Source organism: Cervus elaphus, chromosome 15 (genome assembly GCF_910594005.1).
Source record: "Cervus elaphus chromosome 15, mCerEla1.1, whole genome shotgun sequence".
NCBI classification, from domain to species: domain Eukaryota; kingdom Metazoa; phylum Chordata; class Mammalia; order Artiodactyla; family Cervidae; genus Cervus; species Cervus elaphus.
In genome coordinates this window covers 43,721,967-43,741,670 of record NC_057829.1, presented here as the reverse complement: position 1 = coordinate 43,741,670, position 19,704 = coordinate 43,721,967, and the positions used below count along the sequence as shown (strand labels likewise).

The window sequence follows — 19,704 nt, the reverse complement described above, 5'->3', positions numbered from 1 at the left end:
ATGAGATGGATGAAACTGGAGCCCCTTATACAGAGTGAAGTAAGCCAGAAAGATAAAGAACATTACAGCATACTAACGCATATATATGGAATTTAGAAAGATGGTAACGATAACCCTATATGCAAAACAGAAAAAGAGACACAGAAATACAGAACAGACTATTGAACTATGTGGGAGAATGTGAGGGTGGGATATTTTAAAAGAACAGCATGTATACTATCTATGGTGAAACAGATCCCCAGCCCAGGTGGGATGCATGAGACAAGTGCTCGGGCCTGGTGCACTGGGAAGACCCAGAGGAATCGGGTGGAGAGGGAGGTGGGAGGGGGGATCGGGATGGGGAATACGTGTAAATCTATGGCTGATTCATATCAATGTATGACAAAACCCACTGAAATGTTGTGAAGTAATTAGCCTCCAACTAATAAAAAATTTAAAAAAAAAAAAAGAAAGAAAACAATGCAAAGAAATAGAGGAAAACAATAAAAAAGAAAAGACTAGAGATCTCTTTAAGAAAGTTAGAGATACTAAGGAAACATTTCATGCAAATATGGGCACAATGAAGGACAGAAAAGGCAAGGACTTAACAGAAGCAGAAATGATTAAGAAGTTCAGCTCAGTTCAGTTTAGTGGCTCAGTCGTGTCCGACTCTTTGCGACCCCATGAACCACAGCATGCCAGGCCTCCCTGTTCATCACCAACTCCCAGAGTCCATCCAAACCCATGTCCATTTAGTCGGTGATGCCATCCAACCATCTTATCCTCTGTCATCCCCTTCTCCTGCCTTCAATCTTTCCTAGCATCAGGGTCTTTACAAATGAGTCAGCTCTTCACATCATGTGGCCAAAGTATTAGAGTTTCAGCTTCAGCATCAGTCCTTCCAATGAACACCCAGGACTGATCTCCTTTAGGACGGACTGGTTGGATCTCATTGCAGTCCAAGGGACTCTCAAGAGTCTTCTCCAACAACACAGTTCAGAAGCATCAATTCTTCGGCGCTCAGTTTTCTTTATAGTCCAACTATCACATCCATACATGACCACTGCAAAAACCATAGCCTTGACTAGACGGACCTTTGTTGGCAAAGTAATGTCTCTGCTTTTTAATATACTGTCTAGGTTGGTCATAACTTTACTTCCAAGGGAATGGCAAACCACTTCAGTGTTCTTGCCTTGAGAACCCAATGAAGAGTATGAAAAGGCAAAACGATAGGACACTGAAAGATGAACTCCCCAGGTCAGTAGGTGCCCAATATGCTACTGGAGATCAGTGGAGAAATAACTCCAGAAAGAATGAAGGGATGGAGCCAAAGAAAAAACAACAACCAGTTGTGGATGAGACTGGTGATAGAACCAAGGTTTGATGCTGTAAAGAGCAATATTGCATAGGAACCTGGAATGTCAGGTCCATGAATCAAGGCAAACTGGAAGTGGTCAAACAGGAGATGACAAGAGTGAACATCAACATTCTAGGAATCAGCGAACTAAGATGGACTGGAATGGGTGAATTTAACTCAGATGACCATTATATCTACTACTGTGGGCAAGAACCCATTAGAAGAAATGGAGTAGCCATCACAGTCAACAAAAGATCCAGAAATGCAGTACTTGGATGCAATCTCAAAAACGACAGAATGGTCTCTGTTCATTTCCAAGGCAAACCATTCAATATCACAGTAATCCAAGCCTATGCCCCGACCAGTAATGCTGAAGAAGCTGAAGTTGAACAGTTCTATGAAGATCTACAAGACGTTCTAGAACTAACACCCAAAAAAGATGTCCTTTTCATCATAGTGGACTAGAATGCAAAAGTAGGAAGTCAAGAAACACCTGGGGTAACAGGCAAACTTGGCCTTGGAGTACAGAATGAAGCAGGGCAAAGATTAATAGAGTTCTGCCAAGAGAACACACTGGTCACAGCAAACACCCTCTTCCAACAACAAGATTAAGAAGAGGTGTCAAGAATATACAAAAGAACTGTAAGAAAAAGGTCTTAATGACCTAGATAACCACAATGGTGTGGTCCTTCACCTAGAGTCAGACATCCTGGAGTGTGTAGTCAAGTGGGGTGGGCCTTCAGAAGCATTACTACAAAGTTAGTGGAGGTGATGCAATTCTACCTGATCTGTTTCAATTCCTAAAAGATGATGCTGTCAAAGTGCTGAACACAATATGCCAGCAAATTTGGAAAACTCAGCAGTGGCCACAGGACTGGAAAAGGTCAGTTTTCATTCCTATCCCAAAGAAAGCAATGCCAAAGAATGTTCAAACTACTGTATAACTGCACTTATTTCACATGCTAACAAGATAATGCTCAAAATCCTTCAAGCTACGCTTCAGTAGTACATGAACAGAGAACTTCCAAATGTACAAGCTAGATTTAGAAAAGGCAGAGGAACCAGAGATCAGATTGCCAACATCCACTGGATCATGGAAAAAGCAAGAGAATTCCAGAAAAATAATCCACTTCCACTTCACTGACTATCCTAAAGCCTTTGACTGTGTAGATCACAACAAACTGTGGAAATTTCTATAACAGATGGGAAAACCAGACCACCTTACCTGTCTCCTGAGAATCCTGTATGTGGGTCAAGAAGCAACGGTTAGAATCAGACATGGAACAACTGACTGGTTCAAAATTGAGAAAGGAGTACATTAAGGCTGTATACTGTCACCTTTAACTTATATTCAGAATACATGATGTGAAATGCCGGGCAGGATGAATCACAAACTGGAATCAAGATTACTGGGAGAAATATCAACAACCTCAGATATGCAGATGATACCACTCTAACTGCAGAAAATGAAGAGGCACTAAAGAGCCTCTTGATGAAGGTGAAAGAGGAGAGTGAAAAAGCTGGCTTGAAACTCAACATTCAAAAAACTAAGATCATGGCACCTGGTCCCATTAGTTCACGGCAAATAGATGGGGAAACAATGGAAACAGTGACAGATTTTATTTTCTCCGATCTCAAAATCACTGTGGATGGTGACTGCAGCCAAGAAATTAAGACATTTGTTTGTTCTTTGGAAGAAAAGCTATGACAAACCTAGACAGCATATTAAAAAGCAGAGATATTACTTTGACAACAAAGGTTCATCTAGTCAAGGCTATGGTTTTTCAGGTAGTCATGTATGGATGTGAGAGTTGGACTATAAAGAAGGCTGAGCACCGAAGAACTGATGCTCTTGAACTGTGGTGCTGAAGATTTTTGAGAGTCCCTTGGACTGCAAGGAGATCCAACCAGTCCATTCTAAAGGAAATCAGTCCTGAATATTCATTGGAAGGACTGATGCTGAAGCTGAAACTCCAATACTTCGGCCACCTGATGCAAAGTTCAGACTTGCTGGAAATACCCTGATGCTGGGAATGATTGAGGGCAAGAGGAGAAGGGGACAACAGAGGATAAGATGGTTGGATGGCATCACTGACTTAATGAACATGAGTCTGGGCAAACTCCGAGAGATAGTAAAGGACAGAGAAGCCTGGCATGCTGCAGTCCATGGGGTTGCAAAGAGTTGGACATGACTTAGCAAATTAAAACTAGTGGTCTCCTCCCCAGCTTCCCTCACCAAACTACATAGTCACCTAACTAAAACAGAACTTCAACTCTGGACTCTATACCTGCATTGACATCTCAGTACCCTCAGCACCGATGTGGCCACTCCTGACTTATCTCACTGCCTGGCCTGCACACTTCAAGTTCCAGCACAGTGAGTTTTTTCTTAGTATCTCAAACATGCCATGTGTTCTTCTATTCCCTAGGAGTTCTGGCCTTCTACCTCTCTCTCTGCCTTAAGCACTGTTCTCCTTTATCGTCACCTAACTCTTACTTTTTAAGGACTCATCTTTGACATTTCTTCTTCCAGAAAAACCTTCCTTGTCACCACGAGACTGGATCAGGGGTGCATCCCTGGACTATGGCACCTACCACACTACCACTGAACTGCATACTCTTTTCCCCATCGGCAGTGCCCAGGGCAGGAAGAGACTGGCTGAAGCATGGAGACCGGTGTGTTGGCTGCTGCAGCAGTAGAATAGTGAGGTCCTGGACCATAGCTGTGACGGGGGCTGACAGAAGTACACGGCTTGAGAGAGATTTAAGCAGCACAGAGAGTGTCTCTGTGTTTATCCCACATTTATACTGAAAGCCACTGTGTAACAGGTGCTTAAATACTTTTCAAAGAATGAATAAATTAATGAAGACATGATTTAGACATACAAAGTAAACAGAATACCTAAAATTGGCTCAGTAAAGACTTATTAAGTGCTACAGGAATGTAGACACAAAGGGAGTGGAGCTGGGTGAGGTGCATTAAGAGGGACATGTGGCTTGAAGAGATAGTGGCTGGCTGAGTGGCATGCAAAGAGCAAGTGAGTGAACAGCAAGGGTGTGGAGGCTGGATCTGAATACCAATTCCACAACAGGCCAATCACCAACCAGGGAACCTTGGGCAGCTCATTCAATTTTTCTGTGCCACACCTATAAAAAGACAACAACAATACCTACCTCATAGGGCTCATATGAGGATCAAATGAATTAATATTTGTAAAGCTCTTAGAAGAACAGTGCCTTGTACAGAATAAACATGATATAAGTATATACATGTGCTAAGTTGCTTCACTCATGTCCAACTCTTTGTAACCCCATGGGCTATAGCCCCCTAGGCTCCTCTGTCCATGGGATTCTCCAGGCAAAGATATTGGAGTGGGTTGCCATTCCCTCCTCCAGGGGACCTTCTTGACCCAGGGACAGAACCCGCACCTCTCCCATCTCCTGCACTGGCAGGAGGGTTCTTTACTACTAGCACCACCTGGAAAGCCCAAGTATATATAAGTATACTATATTAAATTAAATAAAACAAATCTTTAGTGGTGCCTTCACCTATTCAGATGCTGTAAAAATGGCCACATGTGAAGTTAGTAATTAATTAGTGGACAACTACACACCTCTACTTATTAGAAGGTAATGTATCAAGCATATTTACTGCAAACCATGAAGAATTTTCTTATCATCTAGAGTTTCAGGTGTTTATACATAAGCACAAAAATTCATAGTACACTGGGAAAACTAAAGGAAAGAAACTTGAATTATATGCTCACAGAGATAAATGAGAAATAAGAAAACATAATGCAAATACCAGAAATTATGGGAAAAAATATGTGAAATAAAAACATGTAGATGTTAAAATCTCAATGGAAGGTCTAGACGTGGCCAAGGAGCGTATCAGTGAACAGAAGAAGTCAGTGCAGAAATCACCCAGAGTCCAGTGCACAGACAGCCATGAAACACGGCAGAAGACACAGTGAGCTTTATTCCCAGGAAAAGAATGAAGAGAACGCAGGGGAGGCAATATTTGAGGAAATAATGGGTGGAAAAATTTCTAAAGTGAAGAAATGTTTGGGTCCTCAAATTCAAAAACTGAAAAAGAACACCTAAATACCAAACAGAAATGAGATAAACAAAAGCACAGTTACAGCATCACAGATCAAAAAGTTCCTGTTACAACACACTGAGGAGGCTGCCATCAGAACATTCACTGCATTCTGTAACATGCAGTGTTACATGTCTCCCTGCTGGATGACAGGCTCCGGGAGGGCAGGATCCCTTCCAGTACATTATATTCTGTGAATACCTGCTTGACATATCATTGAGTGAAAGAATAAATGTGTGGAGGGCATTTGTATTCACGTGAAACTATTTTTAAAGAGCAAATAAAATAACCTAGAAAAAAATCACAAATTCAAGTGTCCGGGGCAAGACATTTCTCTTTAGACCTGTTTCTCCATTTGTGTAAAATACAGGAGTTATCTTGATGACATCAAATATAAAAGTCATTAACAACTATTATAGAATGATACAGCTATATTAATTTTTGAAACCTCTGCATTTAAAAACAAATTTGGATCAGCAGAAGAATGGATAAGAAAGCTATGGTACATATACATGATGGAATATTACTCAGCCATTAAAAAGAATACATTTGAATCAGTTCTAATGAGATGGATGAAACTGGAGCCCATTATACAGAATGAAGTAAGCCAGAAAGATAAACACCAATACAGTATACTAATGCATATATATGGAATTTATAAAGATGATAACGATAACCCTATATACAAGACAGAAAAAGAGACACAGATGTACAGAACAGACTTTTGGACTCTATGGGAGAAGGCGAGGGTGGGATGTGAGAGAATAGCATTGAAACATATATATTATCAAGTGTGAAACAGATCGCCAGTCCAGGTTGGATGCATGAGACAAGTGCTCAGGGCTGGTACACTGGGATGACCCAGAGGGATGGGATAGGGAGGGAGGTGGGAGGGGGGTTCAGGATGGGGAACACATGTAAATCCATGGCTGATTCCTGTCAATGTATGGCAAAAACCACTACAATACTGTAAAGTTATCAGCCTCCAACTAATAAGAATAAATGGAAAAAAAATAAATAAATAAAAACCAATTTGGGTGGTTTTCTTATTTCAATGGCTTACTGACAGAAAATCTGAAAAATGATCTGCCTCTCAATCATTTAATAAATAGGACATCTGTAAGAGAAAAGTGACAACCAATAAACCATAATCACTGAGCCCTGCATTGGTACCAGACATATATATTCATGTGCCTTTTTCACTCAATTTATACGTAACACTCTGAAGCCAACTGCTAGTGCTTCACTCCCATATACCCAAACTATACTCCTGGTTTGACCCACATGACATAGACTCTTATCGAGCAAATTCTCAACAGACCAACAACACAGAGGTCAGCTACAGTTATTCTGCACATCCTTCCAATTCTATACCCCAAATAAGTAAAGAGCAAACCGTTACCAGTTTAAGACTCATGTGAGAGTTGGCTGGGAAAGGTAAGTTGCTAATACACAAAACAGCTAGAACCAATACTGCTGGCTTTTGACTAAGAATACTTAAAATGGCCAGACCTCATAGTCGTATATAATTTTATCTACATTTAAGCTTCAAAATCTATGCATGTAGATTACAAGAAAATGGTTCAAACAGATCAACTTGTATTTCATGTTTGATAATGTCATTACTAGAAAAATATCTAACCTTATTTCTTCATTCTCAAAGAAAATAAGTATATTATATTATATACTTCTCAAACTGCAACCATGTTATGACTTCCTGTGTGTACTTGAGCAAACTAGAATAGCCCCCACCATTTGATTGCCAGACAGAAAAAACATGCTTGGAAGCAAGTTTGAAAAAAACCACTCCAGGGACCAAGAAAAGATAAACAGATGACAAAAGAAATTCCGGTTTCTAGGTATGAAGTTAAAACTCATGGGACTCTCGCAGGTAAAGCAGACAGATGATTCAAGAAGCCATACAAATGATCTCATGCTAGATGACACCCAATCAAAGGCAGTAATTTGGGACAGGTACATTTTAAAGATGTATATTCATCTCTTTATTTAAACGTATTTCTAGGAAAAAAACTAGGCATGGTCTAAAACCCTATTCCACGTTTGAGATAAAAAAAAAAAATACACTAAGTAGAGTTAACAGCAGATCAGGCATTGAAAGAGAAAAGATTACCCTGGTGGTTCAGAGGGTAAAGAAATTGCCTGCAATGCAGGAGACCCGGCTTCGATCCCTGGGTCAGGAAGATCCCCTGGAAAGGGAATGGCAACCCACTCTAGTATTCTTGTCTAGAGAATTTCATGGACAGAGGGGCCTTATGGGCTACAGTCCAGGGGTTGCAGAGTTGGACATGACTGAGTGACTAACACACAGTGAACTGAAAAACACAATAATTAGAATTATCCAAAATAAAATATCCAACGACAGTGAAATACATTCTTTTAAAGTATACACATAATATTTACCAAAAGAGACCACATTCTGTACCTTGAAACAAGTCTTGATAAATTTAAAAGGATTTAAGTTATTCAAAACATGTTTTCAGACCAAAATGGATTTAAATTAGAGATGAATTAAGAGCGAGATCTCTGGAAAGTCCAGAAAATTTGGAAATTAAATAGCACACTTAAAAATAACCCATGGATCTAAGAAAAAATGAAAAGGGAGATTAGAAAGTATTTTGAACTGAATGAAAATTAAACTCAACATAGCAGAATTTGTGGAATGCCATGAGAACAGAACTTGGGAAATTTATAATCACTAAATCCTATGATAGAAAATAAGAAAGATCTCAAATAATCCTGACTTCCACCTTAAAAAGCTAGAAAAGGAATAACAAACTAAAGGAAACAGAGGAAAGGAAATCATAAATACCACACCAGAAATGAAAGAAACAGAAAACAGAATGACAACAGAGAAAAATCTATGACATCAAAAGAATTCTTTAAGAAGATCAATAAAATTGATAAACCTCTGGCCAGATCAAGGAAAAAAAAGAGAGAGAAGATACAAATTACCAGTATAAAAACTCTCAGGAAACTAGAAATAGAAGGGAACCACATGTTGAAGATTATCTACAAAAAACGTAACTATCATCATATCTAGTGCTGAAAGAATGAATGCTTCCCTCTAAGGTCACAAGAAACACAAGGATGACTATTCTCACCACTTCTATTTAGTATATTACTGGAGATTTTCACTAGGAGAAGAAAGATGGAGAGAGGTATCCAAAGAGAAAGGGTAATATAAAACTATCTTCATTTACAGATGACATGACTACTTATGCAGAAAATTCAGTGGACTCTACAAAAAATTTACTAGAACTAATAAGTGAGTTTGGCAAAATTGCAAGATATAAGATCAAGACACAAAAAAATCAATTTTATTTCTCTGTGCTTGCAATGAACAAGAAGAAGTTAAAATTTTTAAAGCAGTATCATTTACAATAGCATCAAAATTACAAAGTACTTAGGGATAAATCTGACAGAAGGTGTGTAAAGACCATACACTGAAATCTAAAAACAATGCTGAGAGCAATTAAATAATCTGGGTTTCCTTTGTGGCTCAGCTGGTAAAGAATCAGCCTACAGTGTGGGAGACCTGGGTTCAATCCCTGGGTTGGGAAGATCCCCTAGAGCAGGGAAAGGCTACCCACTCCAGTGTTCTGGCCTGGAATGGACTATAGAGTCCATGGGGTCGCAGAGTTGAACACGACTGAGTGACTTTCACTTTCACTTTCACGAGAAGATACACTTGGTTCATGGGTTGAGATTCAATATTGCCAAAATGTCAGTTCTCCCTCAAACTGAACTACAGATTCACTACAAATTCAACAAAAATCCCAGTAGACTTTTTTGTGTAAAAACTGACAAGCCGATTCTAAAATTCACATAAACATGCAAGAAACCTAAAATAGGCAAAACAAGTTTGCCGAAGAACACTATCTGATTTTTAAGACTTATAAAGTCAGAATGTTCATGACAGTAAGGTACTGATGTAAAGATAGGCAAATACCTCAATGGAACAGGAGACTCCAAAAATAAGCACACCCCTATATAAGCAACAGATTTAAGGTAATGTGGTAGAGAAAAGACAATCCATTCAACAGGTGTTACTGGCCACAACTGGATATTCATAATAAAAAAATAACATTGGATATATATTTCATACAGTCTAAAATAATTAATTCAAAATAGATCCAAAACTATAAAGCCAAAAGTATAAAGCCATAAAGCCAAAACTATAAGACTTTTAGAAGAAAACACAGAAGATATTATTTGCAACCCTGGGTTAGGCCAAAATTTCTTAAATAGAATGCCAAAAGTACAATGCAAACAAGGAAAAAAATCAATCAAATTTGACTTGACCAAAATTAAAAACCTCTCATCTTTGAAAGACACCAGCAGAAGCATGAAAAGGCAATCTGAACATTTGGAGTAAACACTTGTTAAGCACATATCTGACAAAGGACATGTATATAGATTACATTAGAAATGCTCAAAATTAACAGTAAGAAAACTGGTGGTTTTTTTTAAATGGACAAAAGATTTGAATAGACAGTCCAACAAAAAAAGACATATGGATGATAAATAAGCACATGAGGGAAATGTTACTTATTTAAACCTTAAAAATTCCATCAAATAGATCATATCATTCAGTAAGTATTTACTGAATACCCACCTACAACAAAGCTGCAATAGGGTTTTATACAAAAGACATCCCTTTGCTACAATGTTGGACACTTTTCTTTCTCTATTCAACACAAATATGTACAGCTTCCACATATAAATGCATACTAAGAAATTCCTATCTGCTATTCATTCAACACTACAATGAATGAAGAATTAACAGCCTCAGCTTGGTATTGGCAAGTACTCTAGACCAAGGAAATGTTCTACCGAGTGGTATTTAAATATCCATTTGGGCCAAGAATAATTATAAGAAGAGGCTATTAACTTAATTGAACCTTAAATGACAACTATTAACTTAAATGACAATTGATGGAATATGGGAAACATATTTGGAGATGTTTTGCATCTGCAGCAACTTGAAAAAAAAATACTGAACATATGACATCCAGAAACCATGTACTCTACCACTAGAGATGACTGCAAAATCTGAAAACTTAGAAACCTACAAAAAGACAACTTCTTCTGAGTAAAATTGTTCACACCATATGCTTTTATAAATTATTATCAGAAAAAAACTGGATCACCAGAGCTTATTCTAGACTGTTTTAATATAAAGAACAAAAATAATGAAGCTAAAAATGGTATTTCCCCCCATACCTGTTCTTCTCTCTCCTTTTCTTTGGTTTTACTTCTGTAGACTCTAGCAGAAGTGGCATCCTGGGATGGAATGGCAGAGATCTGATGCAGTGGCATGTTCATCCCAGCCTCCTGTCTGATCTTCCTCTTTACGGAAGAAAGTCTCCAGTGGTAGAGTCATTTTGGGCCATGGACTTCAAGCTGAGAGAGAGAAGGGAAGGTAAGACACAACTGGTCTGAAACACTTAAAATTTCCAACAGTGAGATTAGCATTTTATATTTATATTCATATTTATTTAAATAAGTTACAATGTCTAACATAAATACTTCATCTTCAAAAATGACAGAATATAAATGCCTATGTGGGGTAAGAACTGTAACACTTTTCTCATATAAGATGGGAGCACCTGAAAAAGTCTGGTGGATCAGGTACGTGTATGCATGTGTGCATGCTCAGTTGCACAGTCCTGTCAACTCTTTGCAACCCCATGGACTGTAGCCTGCCACACTCTTCTGTCCATGGAATTTCCCAGGCAAGAATACTTGAGTGGGTTACCACTGCCTTCACCAGGGATCTTCCCAACCGAGGGAGAAAACCTGTGTCTCCTGTGTCTCCTGCACTGGCAGGTAGATTCTTTACCACTGAGCCACCTGGGAAACCCCCAGGTACGTGTACAATCAGATATTAATCTTCCAATGGCAACTTAGTTTTTAAACATAGCAGTGCCATCCTTTAATAATATTTTTGAAGTTACACATTTTTTCTTGAACCAGCTGATATCAGTAGTGATCTTTCCTTAAAACCACAGAACTTGAGTCCATATAATGGTGAGAATATAAGTTAAGAAGTCTAAAATAAGTTTAAGATATCTATGATCCATGCTTAACCTTCTGAAAGTCTAGACTCTCTAGACCTGTTACTAGCAAAGGTCTCCTACAGAGAGCCAGAAGCAAGTATTTTATACATTGTGGGCCTATTTGTTACAGCTACTCAGTTTTGCCAATGTAACATGAAAGTACCCATAGTGAGTATGTAAACAAATGAGAATGGTCACATTGCAATAAAACTTCACTTACAAAAACAGGTGGCAGATTAGATTTGGCGCCTGGGCCTGGGGTTTGCTAATCCTGCTCTAAGAATATTATAGGGAAGATGAGGGTCATCCCAGACATTCCTGGAACCATTGAAGGCTGCCTGTAGGTAAAGTAACATGTCTGAATAAGCTATATTCACGATTCCAGGCAGCCCTTACTCTTTTTCCTAGTTTTCTCCTACATTCCTCCAAAGTGCCTAGCAACTGAATTATATGTTCTTTATCTCTGCCTACACAGAGATCTATCAAACTCTGTGTACAAAACCAATTAAATATAAATTATCCAAAAAATCCATAATGTTTAACAAGATAATGTTTGATGCTGCTTGAGTTTTAACAAAGGATGGAAGCCTTAATCCAAAAGAATGAATCTCTAACTTGGGGATTTTCGTTTATTAAACATGTACTGGAGCTGGGGAGGTAGACAGGGCGGGTGAACAACGTAGGGCCTGATAACACTAAGCTCACACTTACCAAGCAGCCATTTGTTACCCCTCTCCCCTAACTGTGCTCAGGACCGAAGGCAGGTGTTTGAGCGGCTGCTCCCACCTCCGCAGTGTTACTAACCAAACTGAAGAGCAGCAGGACTCACAGAATTGATTTCTTCCACAGGACTCTGATCAACCAGCAATAGGAAGGAACAAGAAGCCAGAGAGACTCAAGACACGTGAGAAAACAAGCCAAAAGAAAATCCTGCTTTTAAAGAGCCTAGTTTAATAACTGACAAGTAATCACTGATAGCCAACAGAACAGGAAAAGAGAGTCAGCAATACTGAAAAAAGTGAAAGTGAAAGTTGCTCAGTAGCGTCTGACTCTTTGAAACCCCATGGATTTTAACCTGCCAGGCTCCTCTGTCCACGGGATTCTCCAGGCAAAAATACTGGAGTGGGTAGTCTATTCCCTTTTCCAGGGGATCTTCCCAACCCAGGGATTGAAGCCAGGTCTCCAGCATTGCTGGCAGATTCTTCACCTGTGTCTAGATATTATTATATTCAATAATATATAAAATGTTAAAGTCTAGACATTATACATCACACACTCTATTTCAAGGCTTTGTATGAGGCTGACCCAAGATAGAGCACTGTGCTCAAACAAGCGGTCTGAATACATGTATTCACATTACATAAGACAAGAGGCACTGACCTACTGCTGCGATGTCTTACTCTAACGAATCAAACTCCTCTGTGAGAGATGACAAACTCCATGTGGCCTCAGAACAATTACTCAAACCAACCATGCCTGCAGTCCCACCACATGGCATACCAAGAGTAGCCTTTGGTGCGTCTGGTATAATCATCATTATTACATCATTGGTACCTGACCATGTCAAGCTTGGGAAGACTATTTATGCCACAGAAACACACACTGAGAGTGTTTTAAATTTTAAATTTTATTGCAAAGTTTTACAGGACCTCCCTCGTTACAGCCACATAAGTTACTCTTCTGTTATACATCCCTACTCCAGATACTATACCTGAAAGCTTGCCTGAAGCATCCCTGTCCTATGCCAGACATACTTAGGATAAAAAATGATAATTTAAAAAACCAACCTACAAAATAAACCATGCCACTTTGCATGTGAAGGTTCATACGAAAAGCATAAAGCAGGTATTACTCATACTATTTTCTTCACATAATTTCCAAGAATCATTTTATATCAATTCAAGTCATGCTTAATTAAGAGCAATAGTTAAACCTTTGCACTATGCCTGACAATCCAGGCATGAGGACTTTAATTTCACTAAAGTTACCTTACAAAATACAAGACACCTAATATGAGAATCCATTATTTAGAAGAACTGAACTGAAAAAACTGATTGCTGAAGAGAATATGGGAATGAATACAGCATGTTTATGGATCAGAAGCCTTACTATTGTTAAGATGGCAGTCCTCCCAAAACTTAGCTACAAATAAAGTAATCCCCATTGAAAACTCTGCTGACTTCTTTGCAGAAGTTGGACAAGCTGATCCTAAAAGTTATATGGACCCAGAATATCCAAAACAATCTTGAAAGAACAAAGTTGGATAATTCATATCTCCTGATTTCAAAACTTACCTCAAACGGATGGTAAGCAAACCATTGTGGAATTGGGTTCAAGATGGCAGCATAGGAAGATCCTAAATTCACCTCCTTCTACAGACATAACAAATAGACAGCTACACAGGAGGATAAATTCCTCTGAACAGAACCTGAGAACTATCTGAACACCAGCTCCACAACAAAGGATAAAGGGTCACACTCAAACGGGTAGGAAAGGCATGCTCTCACCGAAAACTCCACTCTTCGTGTGGTGACGCACAATCAAGAGAAATCTTAATAAATTAATCAACAAATCAATCAACAGACAAACAAACAAATAAATGGACCTTCTCCCCAAGAAGTAAGGGGTTTATACCCACACCAGACACCACAATCCTTGGGTCCTACATCAGAGAGAAGAGACTCACCCAAATGTCTGGATCTGAAAACCAACAGGGATTATCTTATGGAGAAACTCAGGACTGCAGGGAATAAAGACTTCACTCCTCTCCAACAGAACCACTCACCCCAAGACCTAGAGCAAAGAGCAACAGTTTCTAAAGAGCTTGGACCATATGTGAAGGAAAGTCACTTACTGATCTTACAGCACCTGGCAAAGGGGCAGAAGTCTACCGGGACTCTCCAGGGACGGAGTGCTGGCAGGTGCCATTTTTACAGCTCCCTCTACCTAACCGGCGCTGGCAGGCACCATTTTGCACACTCATTCTAACCTGCCAACAGTGGCGTGTGAACAGCCCTGTTCAAGTCACAGCACCAGTACATGCCGTTGGTGAGCAGCCACACACCCCCATTCCACTCACACAATCCCATGGGAGCCAGCAGGCATGCACAGCCTACACAGGGGATGTCCCTTGAGTGCCAGGCTCAGGCTGACAGGAGGACTGTGTTTCTGGACACCACAAACCCCAACAAGTGCAAAGAGAGTTCAAGAAACAAACAAAAATTAGGGCAAAGGTTAAGCAATAAGGTTCATCTCCCACACAGAGCCACCCATTGGAGACAGGGAGAGACAGCTGCTTTACATGATACACAGAAGAAACTTACAAGAGAATCAAGCAAGATGAGGAAACAGAGGAACATGCCCCAAATGAAGGAAAAAGGTAAAACCCTAGAGAAAAAAACAACTAATGAAATGGAAATAAGCAATTTACCCGATAAAGAGTTCAAAGCAATGGTCATAAAATGCTCACTGAACTTGGGAGAACAAGGGAGAAACACAGTGAAAAATTCCACAATGAGACAGAAAATATAAGACATTTCCAAACAGAATACACAGAGCTGAAGAACACAAGTGAACTGTAAAACACTAGTGGGAATCAACAGCAGGCTAAGTGATACAGAATAGACCAGTGACCTGGAAGACAGGGTAGTGGAAATCTCCAAATAGAAAGGCAAAAAAGAGAAAAGAATTGTTAAAAAATGAGGATAGTTTAACGGACCCAAGGGACAACATAAAATGCACTAACATCTGCATTATAGAGGTTCCAGAGGGGAAAGAGAGAAAGAAAGGGACAGAAAACGTATTTGACATAATGGCTAAAAACTTCCTTAACCTAGGGAAGAAACAGACATCCAGGTCCCACAGGCAAAGAGAGTCTCAGACAAGATGAACCCAAAAAGATCCACATCAAGACACGTTATAATTAAAATGGCAAAAGTTAAAGAGAGAATCTTAAAAGCAGCAAGAAAAAAAACTATGCACAAGAGAATCCACATAAGGCTATCAGCTGATTTTCAGCAGAAATTTTGCTGAAAAGAAATATGGGTACACACTACAACATGGATGGCCCTTGAAAACAGTATACTAAATGAAACAAGGACCACATATCATAAGATTACATTTGTGTGAAATGTCTGGAGTAGGTAAATATAGAGAGACAGAAAATTAATTAGTGATTGCCAAGGGCTGAGGTAAGGACTTAGGGGAAGGCAGCAGTGATGGCTAAAAGGGTTTCTTTTTAGGGCAAAGAATATGTTCTAAAATCTATTAAAACATAACTCTCAAAAATATTTATTAAGGTGATGGCTGCATAACTCTTAAGTATACTAAAAGGCACAGAATTGTACCATTTAATGAGTAGATTGTAATGGATGTGAATTATATCTCAATAAAGTGAAAGTGAAAGTGTTAGTCGCTCAGTTGTGCCCGACTCTGCAACCCCATGGACTGTAGCTTGTCAGGCTCCTCTGTCCATGGAATTCTCTAGGCAAGAATACTGGAGTGGGTTACCACTCCCTTCTCCAGGGGATCTTCCCAATCCAGGGATCAAACTCAGGTGTCCTGCATTGCAGGCAGCTTCTTTACCATCTGAGTCACCACAGAAGCCCATATTTCAATAATAATGTGTAAAAATATGAAAATCACATGGATTAAGACAGATTACTTTTTATTTTTCCTTTGTGCTATCCCTAATGTAATTTATCTGATGACATGGAGATGGCCACTGTTACCACTCTTCTGGTTTTAAGAAAGGTAAAAGGGAGTACATAAAATTGGCAATCAGAAACCTAAGTTCAAGTCATGATTCTATTAAATATTAATACTAAGTACACGATGTTGGGCAAACTGATGAATTTCAAAGGCTGTTTCTTCATCTGTAAAACAGAAAGGTAATAATCTCTACTCAGTTCACAGAGTTATTGTGAAGCCAAATAAGATTATGTCCACATACACAAATATCAGGGTTTTTAGCATCAGCATATTTTCCAGTCTGCTTTTTCAAGCATCTGAAATGATGCCTCTTACTGCTTTACATAAGTCAGTTTATTTGCTTTGTCTTTCCAGTACTATTTTCTGTCCTTCTACACCTCAGTCTGACACAAGATATACACCACTGGGACCTCAAATCCTTTCTGACATTTACTTAGGACCTCTAGCAGCATGACTCCAGGGGGAAGCGTGGCTGACAATGCTATCCCTTTAAGGGGAGAGGCAGGAAGGCCCAATCCAGAAGACAACGAGAGTAGCTTAATAATCAGGCTGTTCTGTGTGCTTCCCAGATGGTCAAGATAAGCGAAGGATTCTGCCCATTTCAACAATACTGGGGACAAATACAGATGACAAAGAAGGCAGCCAGGAGAAGACACAAGATATCAGTGGCAAATCCCCTAGGAGACGATCACCCCGGGTCTGCATGCCTCCATGAATCCCGGCACACAGGGTACCAGTCTCCAGCAGTGCCCTCCTCCTCCCCATTGTGAGCTGCTGAATCGCAGTATCCTGACTGGCACTCTAAATAAACAACTTTAAGTTAAGCCTGTTTTTATCAGAAGAATGGTTCATATACGAAATGAGAAGCCTATGAACAGCAGCTAGCAGACACACACACACACAAAAGCATTAGAAGTGAGGAAACCAGTTGTAACACACAGCACTGAATGACCAAGACCAGACCTAGAACAGAACTTGGGGGGAGGAGAGAGACCATTAGAAAAGGAGGACCAACATGACTTAGTGAGGGGTCTAAACTGTCCCCTGGTTTCTGGCTGTGCCTTCACAAGACTGGAATGCAGAGAGGACTGGGAGACGCACGAGGGTTTGGCCACGGGCACACTGAGCTTGACCTGCCGGTGGGAAACCCAAGATATGTACACAGTGGACACTGGGAGTCACCAGCATGTTGTCACATCTGAGTACACAGGAATAGAACCTGGTTTCCAAGGAAAACCTGCAGAATCAAGCATTTATGTCATTAGATGCTATTAACATAATCAAATGATAAAACTCAACACCAATACAGGATTTTAAAACCTTTTAGGAAAAAGCAAAGGAAAATGCCTAACTATAAAAAAAAACCTATCTCAACCAAAAATTACCATTATATTCACACAGCAAAACTCTTAGAGTTTTAAATAAGTTTTAAATTAAAAAGCAAAATAAGCATATTCCTGTCACTATTATTTAATATTAATACATAGTTAAATACTAGGAGAGAAATTCATAAAAATGCCAACAGCAGTTTAATGATGTGGCAATACTAATGGCTTTTCATTTCTCTATTTTCTAAACTTTCAGTAACAATGTAATACTTTTATAGTTTAGATACCTATTTTTAAAGTGTTAAAAGCACAAGTCATTCCACATAGGTCGGTAATAGTCAGAATTTTACGTTATTGATGAATGTATACAACCATAAGAGGACTCACTTTCTTTGATGCATACATTTCTGAAGACCTCACAGAAATCAAGCCTAAATAAAGTAGAAAGTGCATTCTCAGGACACCAATGTTTTCAACTACTGTAGTGTTTGTTTTATGCTCCCTTCAGATTTTTTTCAGCAATTCCTCTAATATTTTTGCAGAGTGCTTTTCCTTAAAAAAAAAAAAAGCACAGTGTATTATGGGACTAGCTTGCCTTTCTTTTCAGGGTTTTATTACATCTAACTTTCATTGCAGTTACTGATTTTGAAGACTGCTTTCTTACATATTTTATGCATAGTAAGCCTTTATTGGACTTCCCTGGTGGCTCAGATGGTAAAGAATCTGCCCGCAATGTGGGAGACCCAGGTTTGATCCCTGGGTCAGGAAGATACCCTGGAGTAGGTAATGGTTACCCACACCAGTATTCTTGCCTGGAGAATTCCATGAACAGAGGAGCCTTGTGGGCTGCAGTCCATGTGGTCACAAAGAGTTGGACATGACTGACTGACTTAACACTTAAGCAACACAAGACTTTATTAATATTTCAATGTCATACCACTTTCAGTTCACATATTTCCCACAAAATGCAACTGCAATGGGATGGTCTTTATACATCCTTAGAAATGGCGGCTCAGAACATGCAGTGCTAGGGACACAGCATTATTAACATGGCAGACAAGGGGAGGTTAGTACTTGTCCACCATCAATAAATCTGAGCATCTGCCCAGCACTAAGACTATCTGTTGCTTACACTGCTTTTTTTCCAGTATATGTTTGTCCCTGTTGCTATGGCCAAAAAAAAGTCTGCAGCAGGAACCATTATCTTTCACAGAACACAGAAAAGAATAATAAACATAGGCTATTAGTAAATGTTTTTTTCTTTTAATGACGGTTATAAAAGAAACCTCTTGTTCCAAAAGAGTGAAAGACTTCTTTCCACCAGAGGAAAAGAGACTGTTCTCTCTTAATAACAGATTTCCTTGTGTGAAGCAAGCCCTTGTGTATCTGACCATGAGATCAGGCACTTTTGCTGTTTAAATGACAATTTATTGTAAAAGTCCCTCAATTTCCCACCACCAACCATATAAACCTGCCCATTGCCCTCAACCCTTTCATGAATTAAATAAATTATATTATGCAGTTCAGGGAAGAAGCAGCCCCAGCTCTGTTAGTGTACCTGGGCTCTTTGCCATCCTCCCCACCTGGCTATTCAGGGGCCTCACTCTAACATCCACCCCCCTTACCCCATATTGTCATCCCATCCTTTCTAAAGACTCCTTCATGTCAACAAAGTAACAGAATCAGTTTTCCCCAAAAATGCATAGAACACGTAGTTTATATCACTAGATGCTGTAGAAAAATAATAAAAATCTACACTGATACAGAATTTCAAAGTGCTTTTTGGGTCTCTCATCTTTAAAAACAGAAGTAGAAAGAAAATGCTTTCAATGCTCCTATTCACTCTCCCTCTATAACCACTTTTTAAGTTACATTTCAGTGCTCTTCACTTTCTTGAGTTCAATGCAGTCTATCTAATCTCTGCTCCCTGTTCTTGGCCTTTCTCACTTAGGAGAAGAGCTCTGAATGAAGGAACCAAAATAATATATATGCACAAAAAGGAAAAAAAAAACCTCAGGGAAATAAAGATAACTTTCTAAAGTTTTAAAATTCCTTTTAAACAAGTCAATCAACATCCCTATAGATGTACAGCCGGGCAATAAATTTCCCATGCACCCTTTTACGGTAAACTCCTGGAAGATGTACTCTAGC

The 19,704-nt window shown here is 39.3% G+C and overlaps 1 protein-coding gene across 5 annotated transcripts in view; it reads right to left on the bottom strand.

The window, feature by feature from the left end:
• The window catches only part of MARCHF8 (membrane associated ring-CH-type finger 8), a 114,260-nt gene that overhangs the window by 51,943 nt on the left and 42,613 nt on the right, over nt 1-19,704 (bottom strand). For all 5 annotated transcript variants that reach the window (XM_043925098.1, XM_043925097.1, XM_043925102.1 and 2 more), the window contains one exon: nt 10,680-10,859. In XM_043925098.1, coding sequence (XP_043781033.1) covers nt 10,680-10,781 — 102 coding nt within the window. In that variant the 5' untranslated portion in view covers nt 10,782-10,859. The remainder of the gene's footprint in view (nt 1-10,679; nt 10,860-19,704) is intronic.